General features: G+C 38.9%; 1 protein-coding gene across 1 annotated transcript; it reads left to right on the forward strand.

Annotated features, from left to right (window-relative positions):
• Window positions 1-1,811: 1,811 nt before the first annotated feature.
• Window positions 1,812-17,799, forward strand: LOC148816940 (meckelin-like). Its single transcript, XM_088938854.1, has 28 exons — window positions 1,812-1,995; window positions 2,579-2,652; window positions 3,834-3,921; window positions 4,267-4,342; window positions 5,163-5,229; window positions 6,170-6,214; window positions 6,414-6,479; window positions 6,584-6,702; window positions 6,891-6,984; window positions 7,160-7,237; window positions 7,633-7,698; window positions 7,840-7,984; window positions 8,346-8,457; window positions 8,696-8,792; window positions 9,279-9,335; window positions 11,081-11,179; window positions 12,342-12,440; window positions 13,156-13,251; window positions 13,513-13,606; window positions 13,948-14,081; window positions 14,521-14,661; window positions 14,901-14,981; window positions 15,297-15,413; window positions 15,826-15,942; window positions 16,395-16,496; window positions 16,594-16,696; window positions 16,856-17,001; window positions 17,516-17,799. The coding sequence occupies exons 1-28, from the start codon at window positions 1,812-1,814 to the stop codon at window positions 17,594-17,596; spliced, it is 2,778 nt and encodes a 925-aa protein (XP_088794980.1). The 3' UTR covers window positions 17,597-17,799.
• Window positions 17,800-18,096: the final 297 nt, after the last annotated feature.

Raw genomic sequence — 18,096 nt, forward strand, 5'->3', positions numbered from 1 at the left:
CTTGATTAAAACAGCTGGAATAGGAAGCAGCTATGATTTTTTTAAGGAGACTTTGATGGAGTATCCAACGTGGGATTATAGATACAAATGTCTTCAAATAATTAAGGACATTAACAATAAATGAATTGCTTATTTGTTTCAAAATATGAAATACTGAAAAAAAAATAGGTTGTACCTGTTATAACTACATTGTGCACTATGTTATAAGTGTAGCAATTTTAATGTGCTTGAATGACTATCTTAGCTATGGATAGTGTGAAGAATCAATTAAGATAAACAGAATGTCTGGCTATATGTACAGTATGGAGCATGAAATGTAAGTGTTAGAGTTGAAGTGTAACAGTTAGATTTGTGCTAAGCTCATGACCTTGTGATAAAAAAGAAGTTTGTTTTTAGGGTATCATTTAATTCCAACGGATTCAGAAGTGGTTTGAGGTAATACATTTTGCTTTACTAAAATGGCTAATGCATAGACTACACTATTAAACTGTGCAATTTAACCCAGTGGAAGATTTTATTATTAGACTTGTGTCAGTGTGGTTCTGGCTTTGTAGAAAAACTCATGATTGACATGATTAATCTAGATAATTCGCAGCTGGCTGTGAACCAAACGAGCAGTGCACTGTCATTACTGGTAAATGGCCTAATCACCAGGATGGGCCGTTTGCCTCTGAGGAAATAATAGGGTTTTCTTATTTATTTATTTTGTCTTTGTGAAGAAAACATTGCTATTAGGTCTTTCTTTTTAATGGGTTCTTAGTTTGTGCCAATGGAAAAAGTGTTCAGTTAACAGATGTTTTCCACTGTTATTTCCATGAGAGGTTGCCATTGTACAGTGTTGAGCATTGTGATTAAGCTTATTGTAGAATACTCTTCATGAATTGAACACTTGTATCCATCATCAAGAGTTGTGCTCAGATTGTGAGTATTGTTTTCTCTAGTAGTTTTCCAAAGGGTAATATGATTTCCCCCATTTAGCTCTATTCTGTTGACAGTTTATAGTCTGTACCGGCATTCTTGTGCGTATCTTCTTTTTAAATAGCTCTCATTTTGCTTATATGCAGAAAGTGTGACTTGGATTCTAGTCATTAAAATATAGATCATTAATATTGTCGGAAAGAATTGACAAAAACATTTAGAGATGAGCTGGCAGGGAGCCATAACTTAATGTTTTTAAATGCTGCTTATAATGTGTAGTTCTTCATCAATGTCAGGCGTTAGTGGAACAGTGAGGCTCAGGTGTGCGGTTTTGACGTCTTTGAAAGTTTGATAAAATTAAAGGACACTGAATGGATCCAAACTCTTTAATTTCAATTATAAATATCTGCCCTATTTCAGCATCCTGGCTTTTTAAATACTGTAATTGCATTATTTTGTAGTTTAGCAATGTGTTTTGTAAGCTGGTAAAGGAGACATTTACTACTTAGACCACATTTTTATACTGTAAAAGAAATATATTTCCTGAGCAGAATAGTTATTTCTATTTATTATAAAAGAGACGTTAAAGGAAGGATTTTTTAAATGGCTTGAAAAAACTGCCAAATCTAGTATTTGGACAAGTCACTCTTCATACAGTTAATTTACGGTTATTTTTTCTCTTTCCTTTCCTTGTTTGTCTGTAGCAGTGTGGGTGTAGAGTATAGCAGAATTGTGAACACACTGGTAACTGATATTTGCAGTGGCTTTGTCTGCAATGTGGTAATCTGACGCCTGTGCTTCAGAAACCATGGACACTGTTTGAGACACTCCTCCTAACATAGCCAAGGACTTTGACCGCAGGCTACATTAGAAAGAAGTGCATCTGGTCCAACATGGATTTCCATGACCTCTGTGGTTTGGTTTTAATTTGGGCTTTCCCTGTGTGCTGCGTTTCTCAAAATGATGACACCTCCTTTCCTTTTGTGGAGCCCAAGAGCTGTAGCCTGACTGAATTCTTTAACTCTGCATCTCTTCAGTGTAATGCTTGTGGGCCAAATCAAAGCAGAAGTCCCAGTGGTAAGTTGTTTATAAAAAACAGTTACTAAATAATTAGCAATATGTATATTGCATTTTCAGTTACAGTTAAAAATTAAATCCATCACTCTTAAGAATCCATATAGGGAAAAATATTCTTTCAAAGGTAAGGAATATAGTGCCAGTAATTAATTGAATCATCCTTTACAAATAATTGGCAATTCACCCATACAGTACAAAGTACAAAGCACTAGGCATACTTTTTATCTGAATTACACATATTGCAAATTATACATTTGAACAGTGTTAGTTGTAAAACATTCTCAGGGGATTTCACATTTCACAAATGATCCCAGATTACCAAACGCAATCAAGGTTTATGCAATCAAGGTAAAGCTGTTCATAATCGGCATCTACAAACCTACTACCATTTTATTTTTTAGTCAGGATCCTTTAAAATCTGTCTGCTTCATTAATGTCAACTATGGTGTTGGAAAAGGGGTGCTTGGGTTTACAGTATGTAATTTTGGTCTTTAAAAGGAGGATTTAGAACAATTTTGTAAAGCTTTGTGTGGGTCGGCATTATTAGCTGTCTTTTTTAGTCTTTTTACCTTTTCCATCTCAGGTCTGCAGTGTGTCTGTAATCCTGGGTTTACTGTGAGAGATCTGGGATCACCTGCAGTGCAGTGTTCTTTCTGTGTAAGTGCTTAATGTGAAACACTAATGCCTTGATATTAAAGATGTCGCCAAGAAAAAAAAGCAAACAAAAAAATACATAAATTAACACCCATGTTAAAATTGCAGGTATTCCATTACTGTACATACTGTAAATGTTTTTTGGGGGTGAGATTTTAGTAACTTGTCCATCAGGAAAGATCTCACTTATTTCTAAAATGGTCTTATTCATCCTGGCTGCTCATAAAATGTTCATGAGCAAAGCTTAGCTGTTTTTGAATAATTTTAAGGCATGTAAGTATTACTTCTAAAAAGAGGGATTTATTGTCCAAAGAGATTTGTTAGTTAGAGCCTTTAATGAAGACCCAGTGGGTGTAGATTTACTGTATCACATCTACAGCTTAGTAGGATTATGAGAACACACCCTTGCTTTATTTAGAGAAGTGGGAGAGTGTTTCTCTTTCATGCATCTTAGTCTGTCATTTATCTGTTGTCATGCTGATGTTTTATCAGATTAGGCCTTTCTCAGATGTACTGTAATTGAGATTTTATTGAATGGAATGAGCTGACAGACAACTTAAAATATATCATATAGTTTGCTTGTTTAGTGTAGACATGATCTGGATTTGGCACTTTGCTCATGTCTGAACTGTAGTGGCTGTGCTGCTTACCAAAAACCTATAGCTCAACAGTACCGGAAAATAATTGAAGCCTCTGATTTGTTCTGCCAAAAAAAATGTACTGCATTGGACAAAAGTCATGATATAATGAAAAGTAAAGAGGCCCTGCTGAAGTAACATTTTTTCATTACAGTATTCTACCTTTTTGCTGGCGATGTTAAAATTTAAGTATCAATGAATGACAAGAATTTGAAACTGGGATGATGGTGCTTGGCAGGGGGTCTTTGATAAGAAGAGTGGGGAGGGGAGGGGGGGAGGATATCTTTTTAAAAGAAAAACACACAATGGAGTTAAACAGAATAAAAAGCCGGAATGAGGTTCACAGATGTTTTAGTTATAATCATCATCTTAATTTTCATGGTAGTGGTTTTAGCACTGGAGACTATATTTTGAAAAAAAATAGCTCTCTATGTTGACTGTTTTTGTACGTATCAAGATTTAAAGAACACATGTCCAGAACATCAGACAGCAGTATATACTAGTGTTACGTTACAGTATATAGTTAATCTGGCTTTTATTTTGCAGACTGGCATAGTGTCTCTTGACCGGAGAAGATGCCTGCAGTGTATAGACGGAAGCCAAAACTGTTCTTGTAGAGCAGGACAGACTCAGGGTGAGTCTGTGTTAATGATTATCACTCTAACTATTATCGATATTGAGAGCCAATATGTTAAGTTGCAGGAGTTCTGACATTTTGTAATGCATTTGATGAGAAATGTGATGACCACAGTGTTTTTCCATTAACCTGGCAAAAATGAAATTGAAACATTTTAACAGCGACATTTTGTTGGATTTGTCATGCTGGATTATCTTGTTTCATTTAATTTAATTTTGAAGTTATAAGAGTGCAAGAATACCATATTTATCAGCAATTCTGAATATCATTGTCATTAAGCACTATTACAGTGAATGTTTCATAAAAGGCATACAGCACCCCATCTTACTGTTTTTCTTCCAGTTGACAATCTGGTAAATGATACCGTTTCATGTGTGACATGTCCTGTGACCACAGTAGGAAGCTCGACAGGATCTACGTGAGTGCCTTCCTGGATAAGTCACCTGACCGCAGCACAGACTCCCCCGTGACTACATTCTCATAACCCCGCCTTCACAGTTTCCTCATGTGTGCATGTGCTGACACTACTGTCTCTTGCTGTAGAGCTTACCAAATGAGAAAAAACACATCCATACATATACTGTAGCTCTTGGTTCAAACAAACAAACAAGCAAGCAAGCAAGCAAGCAAGCAAGCAAACAAACAAACAAACAAACAAGCAAACAAACAAGCAAACAAACAAGCAAACAAACAAACAAACAAACAAACAAACAAACAAACACAATACACAGCCAAAAAGCTGACCGAAGCCAAAAGCTCTCGAGGGCGGAACTTCTTCGGTATTTAAACTGTAGATCTAGTTCCTGATTGGTCGGGAGTTGATTGATGATGATGTCACACCTGCAGTGATGGTGTAGTGATGGACCAATGGGGGGAGGTTACCTGAATACAGGAAGCGAAAAAAAGCAAAACAAAAACACAGACACGCCCGGGTACATAGCAGTAATGTTTTGCACATCTGTGGTGTTGGATATGTGTGTTGGAAGCAGTTTTACTGGATTATTTTAGGTACTTTTTTAACATTGTTCAGCTTTGGCCCAGCTAAAACAATCCCCATGTTGTGCTCTGATGGATTAATATCCTTAACTTTTAGTCATCACAGAGCTCTTGCATCAGTTGACCTGGTTAGAAACGAAAAGAAGTGGGTGGTTCTAACATTGATCACCCGCCGTTGTGCCCGTTTACTGTCAGAGATGTGCATTTAGATGCACTGTAATCATTTTCACACATATTTTCAGATGTGTACTTTGTCAGGAGACGTTCTATGCTGTGTCACAATCGTGCACTTGCCCCAGAGGAAACCTGGTGAGTCATGGATCCGTGTGTTTCTCAGGTTTCAGAATGTCACCGTCAATCCCTGTCTTATCCAAGTCAGAATGGGTGTTTTCCCACATACAGTACCGTGAGTCTTAATGGGACAATCCTGTTTTCAATGGCAGTGTTTTGGTAGAGATTCTTTTTCATTTATTGAAAACTCTTGGATCACAAATAAGTGTAGCATTCAATTAAAGATCAACCCCTTACCTTTTACAAGGAATACGGGAGAGCTTTTAACTTCTGCAGAACAACTAAAAATGTGATCATTCTGTAGTTTCTATCAGATGAATAAAAAGGAGCTTATATAGTTATACTTTTAAAGATGGATAATGGCAAGGAAAACACCAGAAAATGGCCCTTTGAACATTTAAAATGAACATATAGTAACAACTTATCAGAGTTGTGCAACATATTATCTCCCACAATCTTCTATTCAGAATAACAACTTTTATTCCAAAACCCTGAAGCTGTAGATCACACTTATTTAAGCTGTCAAATGCTGTGTTTCTTTATTCCACCAAATCTGAGTGGAAAATATTGGTTGGATATGATGCTTATTTGGGCCTTGCTAGAATGCATGTTATGTCCTTAAGAGACAATTGATAAAGCTAAAATGAGGAATATAAAAGAATATAAAATTGCATAGGAAATGCAAAAGCTTATAATATTTATATTGCTGATATGAATAATAAACATTTATTTACATTTTTTGTTTGTACTCCTTCGAAGTGTTCATTTATTGGAGTGCTCTATTCTATTACACAGCATGTTGCACTGTAAGGCTGCAAACAGTTCTTTGATATTCATTGTTTTTTGTTTGACAGCTGAAGTTCTGAAGTGCAGTTGAACAAAAATTTATGTCCGATCCATGAACAGAATAAGCCCTAACAAAAACCAGAGATTTTAAACGCCTGTTTTTGTCTTCCAGGCAGGAGGCCTGTGCTTCAACGATACTCAGAGTGCTGATGTGGGGGTAGGTGTATCCTGTCCTGTGTGACTATGAAGATTAATCTGTATCATTAGAAATACTGAGAGGCATTAAAACACAACATTTCAGTTGTGGTTTCTATTGCTCTCAGTTTTAACTATACTAAGGTTTCCACTTTTATGTTTTTATGAGTACGTAATTCAGGTTTCCAAGATTATTTCACCATGTTGTTGTTTTTTTGCAGGGCATTAAGCTGCCAAACTCCTTTTGGTATACTACATACCTTGATTCAAGTTTCTTAGCGTGCACAGTAAGTGTCACACAACATATATTATTAACGTGTTACTGTGTGTATGTAAAGACCAATGTATTTCTGTGTAAACCTGTCAAATCTTTTTTGGCTGTATTTCACAGATTTACAACAATCTAACTGCATGCCAGCTTCTGGCCAACATGGTGATACTGAACCCAGAAGTACTGATCTTTAAAGCATATATTTTGTATGAGAAGGCTGCATCATTGCCTGTACCTCCGTAAGTTCTTTTAATGCACATCAGAAATATAAGGAAGTCATGATTTCTTCTTGCAATGTCAGTCCCTCACTTTAACTCCAAGTAACTTGCTCTATGCAGGTTTCATATACGTATGAAGAAGTTAGTAGTTGGGATGTTTTGGATTAGCTCTGGCCGGCTTCCTTAGTGAACTGGTGTTTCCTTCGCAGCCCGTACCTACCCCAGCTGTTTTACAGCAGTGATCCTGCGGTGTCACTGGGACAGAGAGCTCCCCAGGGACTGGTCTTCCAAAGGAACACTAAGGTCTGTAAATCTGTTCTGCATAGCCAGAGGACACGGATCAGTTGTTCCTTGCTGTTTTCAATATTTTACACTTGTTAAGTTTTATATCCATATTTTATGAATAGAGCTTTTCGTTTTTGGACACAACTGATTGGCATGGTCGAAGTGGATTGTGTGTTTTTTTTCTCGTCTCTAGATCAGTTTCAAGGTTGCGCAGTATGACGCCAGTGGCCACTTTCTAGGCTGGCAAGATGTAACTGGGGGGACTCTGCAGGTACAACAGAAATGTCCAAAAGCAATTTCTAATGTGTTCACTGAGACTGTGCTCTTGTATCCCTTGACACCAAAAGCTTAAAATAATGTGAAGTGTTCATTTTACAGGTGGAAAGAGAAATAATGGATAAACTCCTTGAACAGGCCAAGTTTTATAAAGCTTTAAGAAATTTGTATGCTGTATATCATATTTCATACTGTTAGTTTTTTTTTTGGTTTTGAGATAGACCTAAAAAATGCCATCTTAGAGGTTTAATATAAATCATAAACTAAATAATAGATTGGGTGCTTTAAATATTAAAGAGACCGATACTTCAAGACATGCACTCTGAGTCATCTGAGACCAGAACAATTCCTTTGGGTTACAGAAATGTCAGGTGTGTATTTTTTTTTCAGCTTTGCCCTGACACTCAGAAAAGATTGGATGCAGCCTATCAGTTTGGTACTACCTACCAGCAGTCTGTAAGTATCCCATAGGAGAAATAAAATCCACACTCCATGAATGTAAATTAAAATCCCTTTATTAACTAAAGGTGGAATCAAGTTGTGCCGTTCGGGCTGGTAGTGGATTCTGATCTCGCTGCGGGTCGCTCGGTCTTGCAGTGCTCAGTGCAGGTGAGCGAGCTCCTGCTGCGGTTTCCTGAGCCCGTCTTCTATGAGCTCTTCCTCCAGTACCAGGACAGCCAGGGGGCGCAGCGGGTGTGGCCCGTTCCTGTCAGAAACCTCAACCTGGAAAGGAACAGCCCAGGTCTGCTTTTTTCTCAGTTTTAAACAAAGCAGCTAGTAGCCAAATGCTTTCTCCTTTTTTCACTTTTTAGCTCAAGACAGACCATGCGTGTCTTACCAAGCAGTCTGCTTTAGTTCCAGGATGTTGGCAGTGGCACATTTTAAGTTTTTCAAATAAGGCAATAAGGATTGTCTCTGTCAGACATATTTAACAAGTCATCATTAGAAAGAACATAATTTACTGTATGTGCTAAAAAGTAGTTTAGTAATGTCTGGCTAGTTTGGGAAATGTGCTGGATTTTGTAAGGAGTTTCTTAAGATAAAGGGCTTTTCCCGGAAGTCATGTGAAAAGGGAATCCCGATATCCCAACATGCTTGGGCAGGTGGCTCCAGAGACCTGCGCAGATTCTTCCTGGTGGATGGGCTGGCCGGAAGACCACAGAGCCTGACTGAGCAGCCACAGTATGTCACCTACCTCAGCAGTCTGGTTCTGAGGTAATGGAGCTGCATATGTTGTCTACTTATTTTATATTCACAGAGTCATTCACATAAGGCTGTACCATTTATTGGGCACTGTAACTTCTTTCCAATGGATAGCAATGGTAGTCTTGATTAATAATTTAATGTGTATTTTAAAGCAACTCTTTTCATCTTCTGTTTTCTTGCACATTGGTATAGAATGCTGCAGGTGTTTATAGAATCGTATGAATAATTTACCCTTATTTTCTAACAGCGTATATCTGCCGACTAGCAACCCAGGTCAAATTCCTCCCTTCCAGCTGGCTGTGGAGTACAGCAGAGTCAGTGACGCAACAAACTCTCCAGCTCAGGTGCCTGAGGCCTTGTCAGAGGCAGTTTCAGATACAGAGACTTATCATTCTAGGCTTTTATTGCCAAACAATTTTGTCTTATTAATTGAGTTTAATAAATGTATTTCCTTTGGTCTAGTGAAATCTTTGTTCATGAAAGTGAAATGAGCTCTAGTGAAGGTCTAAGAAGTACAGATCATTTCTGTTTATCTTATAGAATTGTGTGACTGTGAGTGATGAGGGGGGGACTAACTGTTCTTTGATTCCTGCCGTGGTGGTTGTTGTGTGCTGTGCATATAGATAAGTACAAATTTATTCAGTATATTCAACATTAACCTGCTGCCATAGTTGTTTGAGAAACAGAATGAGTGGCTCCAAGGGATTAATGTAATTTTTGCAGTGATGTTAAGATGTAATCCTAAATGCACTGAATTACTCTGTTGTATTCCACATTAGACAATAACCTCTTTTGTTATCTGTTGTGGTCCCCTCTGATTTTCTATTTAGATATTGTTTGCTGTGACTTACAGCATGAATGAAGCCAGCATGAAAAGAAGTACCACAGTAAGTGTGATTGCTACTTTAGATGGAAGCCATGGTAGGAATACAAAGGAGAAGCACAAAGCTGATTTTATTTGTCCTTAATTAGTCAGCTTTAGAGCTGTCCTAGAGATCTACTTAAAGGATGGAAATAGTTAGTTTGATGTTCTGAAAGTCAGGTAAGGACAAATTTGAAGACAAAATTTTTAAAAAGCATTATGCGTTTTATCTTCTCTTTTCAAAATGAAATAAATAATATTTATTTTAGCAAGCTTTCCCATAAAATCAACATCATATATTTCAGCCAGATGATGGCAATGCCCAAAATGAATCGGTGCATCCGTTGATTTATTTTCTGAGTCAGTTCCTGTGTGTTTTTGTAAAGCTTTTTTGTAAATTATGTTTCTTTAAAAAGCAGCACTAAGATCTGGAACAAAACCTAAAGCTTTTATCTGTGTACCATTTGGCAGGAATGTGAGTTCATTATTCACATGCAGAGGGAAGTAATGGCAGGCTGTTCTAGATGTTGGACAGAAGCTTCCCTAAATTACATCAAAGAAGTGCTGTAGGCCTTTTTTGCAAGATCATCTGTCTACGTACAGAGTGAATTAGATGTTATTGAGATGTACTTTATTATTGAGCAGGTCATGATTCTGGAAAACAGGTCTATAGTCCTAAAGTCTAAATTATAAATGAACAGATTCTGGAGCTCAGAGCAGTCACACTCACTACGCCAGAAAGAAGACAATATTCTATCCTTAGTGTAACATCAGGACCATCAAGTATTACTTTCCCTGGATATGCTGACAGTGCACAGTAATTTTGGTGTACTGATAATCCTAAAACGAGGAAAGAAAGGGGTCATTCTTATTTAATTTAGTGGGTAGTCATGTGTTACCCTCCTGGTCTTGAGATGGTAGACACCCACATAAGAAATAGAGCAGCACCTTCATTCTTTGGTCATTTGTATATCTAACACATGTTTGTTGACATGGCAGTATGAGGCCATGTGTTGGAATGATTGGCTCTCTGGGTGTAGATGCCCAGAGAGGGTTCATGTTTGAATGGTGTCAGCTAATTGAGCACATTGTGTGCGAGTGATGTTTGAGGCCCAGCTTGCTACACCACAGAGTGTGCAGAGTTGCAATAATTAGAAGCACCTTCCAAGGTGATTGTGTGCACACCCCAAGGAGGGAGGCAGGAGGCTTTGGACCAGAGCGGGAGGCAAACTGGATGACTTCAGGCCATAGATGGAAGGAACAGGGTTCACTACACACAGAAGGAATCCCAAGAGCTTGTGGTGTCCGGCTGATTCTGAGCCCCTGCTGGAGAATGAGGGTAGGGAACAACAGGGCACCCAGGAGCCTACTTTCCCCCCAGCAAAGGGGAGTTAGTGGATGTTATTGGAGATGTAGACAGCGCTGTGTGTCTATATCCTGCCTGCTGCCCTTGCTGCCACCAGGAGCCCAGCTGGAGCCAATTATCATGGCGCAAGCAGGAGCAAGGGACATAGGAGATGGCTGGAAGATGATTCCTCAAGGTCCGTTAAAGGTCTTAGCTTGTACCCTTAAAGGGAATTAATTTAGGAGGGAGAAAATAAAATTTGTGCAAACCATTTTAGGAGTGTCTAGAAAAGGTGCTTGAGGCCCACAACCTGGACTCAGTGAAAAATGAGTGAATGAGCACAACGGGCCAGAAGGCCTCCTCTGGTGTGCACCGTTGGACTGAAGGAGTGCTGATGTCTGCCTGAACATGCTGGTGTTTTACAGGTCGCTCTGGGGGTGCTGGGGTCCATATCGGTGTTCCTGGCCCTGCTGGAGACCAGCAGCTGGAGCCGCAGGGCAGGGGAGCAATACATCACCATGGTTGTAAGTACTTACAACCAACCGGAGAGCAGCACTGTACTTTCAAGGCATACTTCTGTTAAAGCCCTGTTTTATCGGCCAGTGAGAGTTCATTTATATGGTTTCATTCTGCATTGGTAATCGTTATGGCGCCACGTTCAAGTCTTTCCACCAATTCTCAGTAGGATTCAGATTAGGAATTTGACCGGGCCACTTGAGGACATTCACTTTCTTATTCTTAAGTTACTCCACTGTAGCTTTGGCCTTGTGCTTTGGATCATTGTCTTTAGCACACTGAGGTTTTCCTCTAGTATTTGCTTGCACTTTGCCTGTCCATTTTCCTTCAGTCCTAACAAGCTTTCCAGACTTGCAGCTGTAATTCCTACCAAAGGAGCTTCTGCCAAGTTAATACTTAGGGGAATTAATACTTATCCATTCAACATAATTAAGTTTTCAATTTTTCTTTGCAGTTTTTGTTGATATTTTTCTTCTTTGACCTTTGAAAGTTCTAAGTTTGAGCATTCAAGTTATGCTCATTCAGACCAGCTGGGCCGAATTCTGCAGGTTTTCCCTATTAGCTGGAAGCTATTGGGCCTGAGCTTTAAGCCAAAATAATGTCTTCCACACAAGGTCACCTCTCGCTTCATCACAGTTAAGACTGGTAAATACTAATGATTATATCAGGAAGTACTGTTGTATTTTTCCTAATCTTTCTAGAGATAAGAAACATTCTTTGTGTGCCGCATGGCTGTCTGTACCTAGCTGCTTCACATTTTACTCTCATCTCCTAGGTAGTTGATGTAATCCTGGCTCTGTGGTGCTGGCGCCATAGTGCAAGCCAGCAGCTGCAGCTCTGATGTCACGTGCCATAGGTCAGGCCCCTCATCCAAGACATGTGCAGTTTTCCCTCCAGTCAGCCACAAGGGCAGTCTGCTAACAGAGCGGATGGGATTCTGGGTGCCCCTCTCTCCTGTTAGCTAGCAAACCTGCAGGAGCCAGTGCTCCTCGCAACCCAGCCAGCTGTTTTTCCATTTCTAAAACTACAAAACAAAGTGTTAAAATCTAAACTCAACCACTTCAAAATACCAAGTCCAGATATAAATCATCTTCAGCAGAAGAGGTGCTGGAAGTGGAAGCTTTTCTAAACAGCTGTGTCACAAACTATTTTGTTGTGTTCTCTCCACAGACTGTTGTTAAATTTATTGCCTTTCTGATTGGGAATGTGGCAAATACTTTCTTTTTAGTAACGTTTGGGACCGGCATATACTGGCTGATTGCTTTCAAGGTTGGTTCTGTAATGACACTATTTTTAAAAGGAGTAAAGAATTGCCTGTTTTTTCACAATTATATACTGTGTGACAATAACTTATGTTGGCCATTTATTATGTATCCAGATATGAGATGGATATTGTTTGTATGTGATCATTGATGTATATAAATGTATACAATTTCTTTGTTGCAATTATAGACAGATTTTCTATTGCGTAATTACAGCACTATGCAAATGAAAATATAGACCAGGAGTAGAACATTGCCTTCAATCTGACGGTTCAGATGTGCTTACGAGTGGGTGGCAAGGGGCTGCTTGTGTTGGAACTGTTCCTGTAGACAGATTTGTCTTTCACTAGTGAGGGCTCTCCCTCCTTTCTGCTTTGTGTGATGTGTTGCAAACTATTTAATTAATTTCCTGATGGCCTGATCTGAGGGAGTGTATAATGGAGGGTTTTCAATAAATCTTCATGTGGTTTTAATTGAAATATGTAAATAATATGAAACATTTATGCAAAGATCTTGCTTTGGCCTTTCTTGTTAAAGCCTTCTATGAAAAGGGAAAAAATAGATAAATGGTTTTGCCTACACTTGACATTAAACTTTCCACATTCAACCAAAATTTAAAACCCCATTCATCTGTTGCACCCATATGAACCAAGTTTCCAAAGTGACTGACTATTAATGTGTAATGAAAAAACGTGAAGTGCTGCAGCTCTCGTTTCCTCCAGGGACAACGTGGTACAGTTGGCGTGGCACTGCCCTCTGCTGGTGGGATGGTGGAAACAGATTTTATTATCTACCTGTCTTTAGCGTTTGCCTTTAAAGTAAGAATTACTCTTTTTGGACATATTTGTGTGATAGACTCATTTTTCCTTTAAGCCACTTTTTTAAATGAATTCAATTAATTTTTTCTTTTTATTATTCCATCTATTTTGAGCTTCAAATGTAATTTTCTTCAGATTTCACATCTCCTATTTATTTTCTGGGTAAACAGTTGGTGGAAACACAATAGCCTTTGCAATTTTTCAAAGATCTGCCCAAGGAACCCCTCATGTCTGAGCTGACCGGCACTGAATTTCTTCCAGGCTCTTCAGCTGATTCATGTCTTGGTTGTCCAGGTGACCGTCTCCATCTTTTTCATAGACTGGGAGAAACCGGCCCATACAGGACAAACAGCAGGTGTGGGAAGGCAGACGCTGGGCCACGTATTGGACAAATAGAGGAGCTCTAGAACTGACTTTTCAAAAAATGCACAACTGATCAAAAATATATTTGATCATCCACACTTTAATTCATGCTGCAGTGATAAATCTGGGACATATGATTACGTTAAAGAAGAACAGACAAATTAGGTGTTCTGGTCCTGCAAAATGCAATACAAACATGGTTCTTTAAATTAGGTGCTCCCCTCACCCATGGTGAATTCCCAGAGATGCTTGATTTATAAACAGTGACCAAGGCAGTGACTTTTTAAAGTACTCGTTTGAATCCTTGTGCTTTTCTCCTCTGGTCTGCTGTAGGGAGGAGGCAAAGTCAAGCCCCGTCTGTCAGTGCCTGGAGAACCTTCTTTGTGGCGAATGAGTGGAATGAAATCCAGGTTGTGAGGAAACTCAGTCCTTTACTGCAGCTCTTTGCAGTTCTGCTGGTACTGCAGGTGAGAGAAGGACAGGTGTTTTCATCTTCTGGACTCCAGCTGGCCTCATAACTCACACCTCATGCCTCATACATACAGTACATCTGGACATCAGCTCCTTTTATTTTTGAAAAAGGCTAAAGCCATTTAAGCAGATTGTGAGGGGGTTCCTATGCAATATTTCCAATACATAATGATTAGTCCCAAATCCATGTGCATTCAGTCCAAATACATTTGATCAAACCTACATAGAATCATTCATTTGATCTCACAGATGGAATGGAGAGTGGAGAGCTCTCTGTTACGGAGTGGCACTGTGCTGATGTGAGAGTTCTAACTTGTGTATTTTAGATGATTGTTTATTACTCATCTTGAGATTGCTTCCAGACATGATGGCGTTTCAGGACTGGAACACTGTGATGAAGGTATGATTGCCTCTGGGTCTTTCATATCTCTGCAGGTTATTGGGGTTGAGAACATAGCAGCCAGAGACCTGAACCTGGACTTGCAGCCTGGAGCCAACAATTATCAGGCTCCCTGGAGCCCCATCCTGCAATATGGAATTACTGCTGCTGTGTGGCTGGGAGTCGGCTTGGTTCAAGTAATTTTCTTTTTCTGCTTTATCTAGGAAAGTGAATTATTGAAATTTTTATATGATTGTTTTTTTGCTTCCGAAAACATGAGTGGTATTTCCCTTAATACAAGAAATTTGCCATAAAATGTCTGGGCAACTGTTAAAAATTATATGTTTAATATAATATTAATATTGTATATATACAATAAATATTTTTTGTTCATGCTGAGGCTTACAGATTTAACAGATGCATTAATCATCTGCAGGTCCTGTTTTTCGTTGTTATCTACGAGCACTTTGTGGAAGACAAAATTCGTCAGTTTGTTGACCTGTGTGCAGTGAGCAATGTGAGTTTTTTTTACATCTTGAATGCCTGTTTTTAGTTTTCCATTTTTCAGTAAGACATGAAGATATTTTGTTACCCACAGGGAAGCATATTCTCTTGCATCACACAAATTCCTCGAGGGTTATTTTTGTGAGACTACTTGCCAGATGCAATGATGATTTATTTCAGTGATAATATCACTTTCGTGTCAGAACACTGTATTTTTGCCAGTTGCTTATTTTCAGTATTTTAAAAAAGGAAGTCTGAGAAACATGGGATTTTTGCCGTTTTGTTACACACTCTTCTTTCTTCATTTCCAAATGTCTCTTCTCTGCAGGTGTCTGTGTTCATTCTCATGCACCGCTGCTACGGCTTCTACATCCACGGTCGCTCGGTACACGGACGCGCCGACATCGGTATCGAAGCCATGCACGCCAACCTCAGGAGGGAGGAGGCAAGTAGCAGCTGGTGCCTGAATGTTTGGGCAAATCAGCATCACTAGCATATGTCTGCACGTGGTCTCAAAGCATGATACATATCAGTAATCCCAGATATAAATCTTTGGTAATAGTGCTAATAATGTTAGCATGTCTCCTCTTAACCCGGACATGTGTCCTAATCCTATCAAATTAGAAGCGAGGCAGGTGCTGATGTTATTTCAGCTGGTACAGTAAAATGATCCCTGTATTACCCTGAACAGCTGCAGTCGATAGTGAGGCCTGGAAAATGTTCTGTTCTTTATTAAACTTGTAGGAACTCTGTGACATAAACTATTTCTGTCTGCTCATGAGTGTTTAAGACTCCTTCTTCTTTTTGTGATTTTACTTTTTATAGCAACTATCTTACTGTGGTTTTCTTTGCAATAGGAAAATCTATGTGCTTTACGGGGCTTGGAAGCCAACTCAGATGTTCAAACCTTTGAGTTCCTCCTAACAGAGAAAGTCAGGTACCAACTGGACAGGATTATACTGCCACTCACTGAGGTACTGCATTATGGAGTTTTTCTGAGGTTATGATTTTAGTCACTGAACTGCACAAAACTTACACAAAACTAGAAGCTGCAGAGGTGGTGATGGCCAGCCCTGGTCCTGGAGGGTCTCAGTCCTCCAGACATTGACAAAAAATGAACCTTGACTGTACAATGACATTAATCTTAAGTCATCAAGACAATAATTTACTCAGGCAGGTTATTGAGAGCTGGGTAGGGATGAAAGCCAGAAAACCCAGTAGCTTCCAGGGACAGGATGTTGAAAACTCTTAATCTGTCAGTTAGTAAATAAGGAGATTGTTAGATTGTTAAAGGTAGCTGCACACGATCTGGTAAAACACTTTAGGGGCGTTTCAAAGGCTGAAAAAGAAATGCTGCATAAAAGTTTTTTAGACCTAGAAAATCAGACATGTGACCAGCCTCTTTGTAAGCAGTGTTGGTTTGAAGGCTGCAGGTGCAAGACTGCGCAGTGCTGCTGAGGGAACGCTTGTGCAGACCATGAAGGCCTACCACAACATGAACCGGTTTCTGTCTTCCTTCTTCGAACATGTGAGCGCCTCTGATGGAGAGCTTTCATCCAGTGTAATGAACTGAAATCTTTATCCGCAGTCGATGTTACTTGTTACTAATCCACATTCTCATCTAGGTCCATAAAGACATGGATTATATAGTGAAGGACAAACTGTTTTTGGAGAAGATAATGAACTATGAGTTTCAGCAGCCTGTTGAGAAGAGCATCTTTTACAATGGTAATGGTTTAAACCATGCCTATGTGCTAATAAATAATAATGAGATAAAAGATGCAAAAGATGCAGTGTGCAGTGTGGATGTGCTTTATTATGCACTTGTATAGTCTTCTATAAAAATAAATAACATGCCAGTTTTGACAGCTTTTCTCTCTAATTCAGATCCTGATGGCATTGTCTTCAGCAAGGTCCTGTATTACAGCAGTGAATTAATTCTCCTGCTCTTTGAGACTTTGCTGTTTTGCATTATTAGTCTTGGGTCTCAGAATGCAGTACTGGCTGCAATCCTCACATATGTTATACAGCAGGTAGGTATTATTTTTAGATTTTCTTACACTTCTCAGTTTGTGAGGATTTGAGTGGAGTGGACTTTTGATTTTAGCAGTGTTTAACTCATAAACAGCTGAACTTTCATGAAACAAATTATTTCAATGAAAAGCAGCAGCTATTCATGCTTATCACTTCTTTTCAGTGACTGTAAACTTTGAAAAAGTAGGACTGTGTTATGTTCAGACTAGAAGCTCTACCTATTCATATCTCTTAAAAGAACCAATGACAACTGAAGACAGATGTAGGCAGCACAAATAGATTAAATCAGAATTCCTAGTCTTATTTTAAAAGTTTATTAATATTTCTACAAAAAGAATCATTGTCCCCACTTCTTTTTTGTGGTGTTACTATTTGTAATATTATTGTTTGATTTCTTAATACTTTATTAGTAATAAAATTATTGGTGTGATTTTTTTTTGTGCTCAGTTATCTTCCTTGAGCACTGGGATGTTTTTTTGCTCCTGTCTAATGTTAAGCACTTTCCCACCACAGGTTTTGGAGATCCTTCGTTATTACATTTCCCGGCGGAATCTGTCCAGTAAGACTCTGGTGGATCAGCGCTTTCTCATCTGAGAAGGTTCTGCCTGACAGGATGGACACTGTTGTCTCAACAGCAAACAGCCACCCAGAGGAATGATCTGACCAGCAATGGAAGACGGATGGTGAAGGAGGTGTCTTGTCTCTAAAATGCCCCAGTGTGACTTTGTCCTTTTTTTAAAGTGATGGATGAGTTTGAAATTAAGAAATGTATTTTTTGAAAATATTGTTAATTTTTATTGTTATATACAGTATGTCTTCTTTAATGTTTTTTTATATTGGAAATTCTTTAATGAAAATAATAAAAATCAGAAGTTTCAAATGGAAACTGGTATTAATGGAATCCAGACTGCTGTACAACTGAATAATTTTTTTCCATCGTGCTTACGGGTCTGACAGCTGTCAGTATACTTTGAGCCTTTTGCACAAACGATTGTTAGGGAATCCTGTCGAGTACAACATAGACTACCTCCTTTTCAAGACCTCTGTCTCCTCCAGAACTCATCCATTAAGCAGCAGGGAATTCTGCTCGGCAT

The sequence above is a fragment of the Atractosteus spatula genome, chromosome 21 (genome assembly GCF_055471065.1).
Source record: "Atractosteus spatula isolate fAtrSpa1 chromosome 21, fAtrSpa1.hap1, whole genome shotgun sequence".
Classification (NCBI taxonomy): Eukaryota; Metazoa; Chordata; class Actinopteri; order Semionotiformes; family Lepisosteidae; genus Atractosteus; species Atractosteus spatula.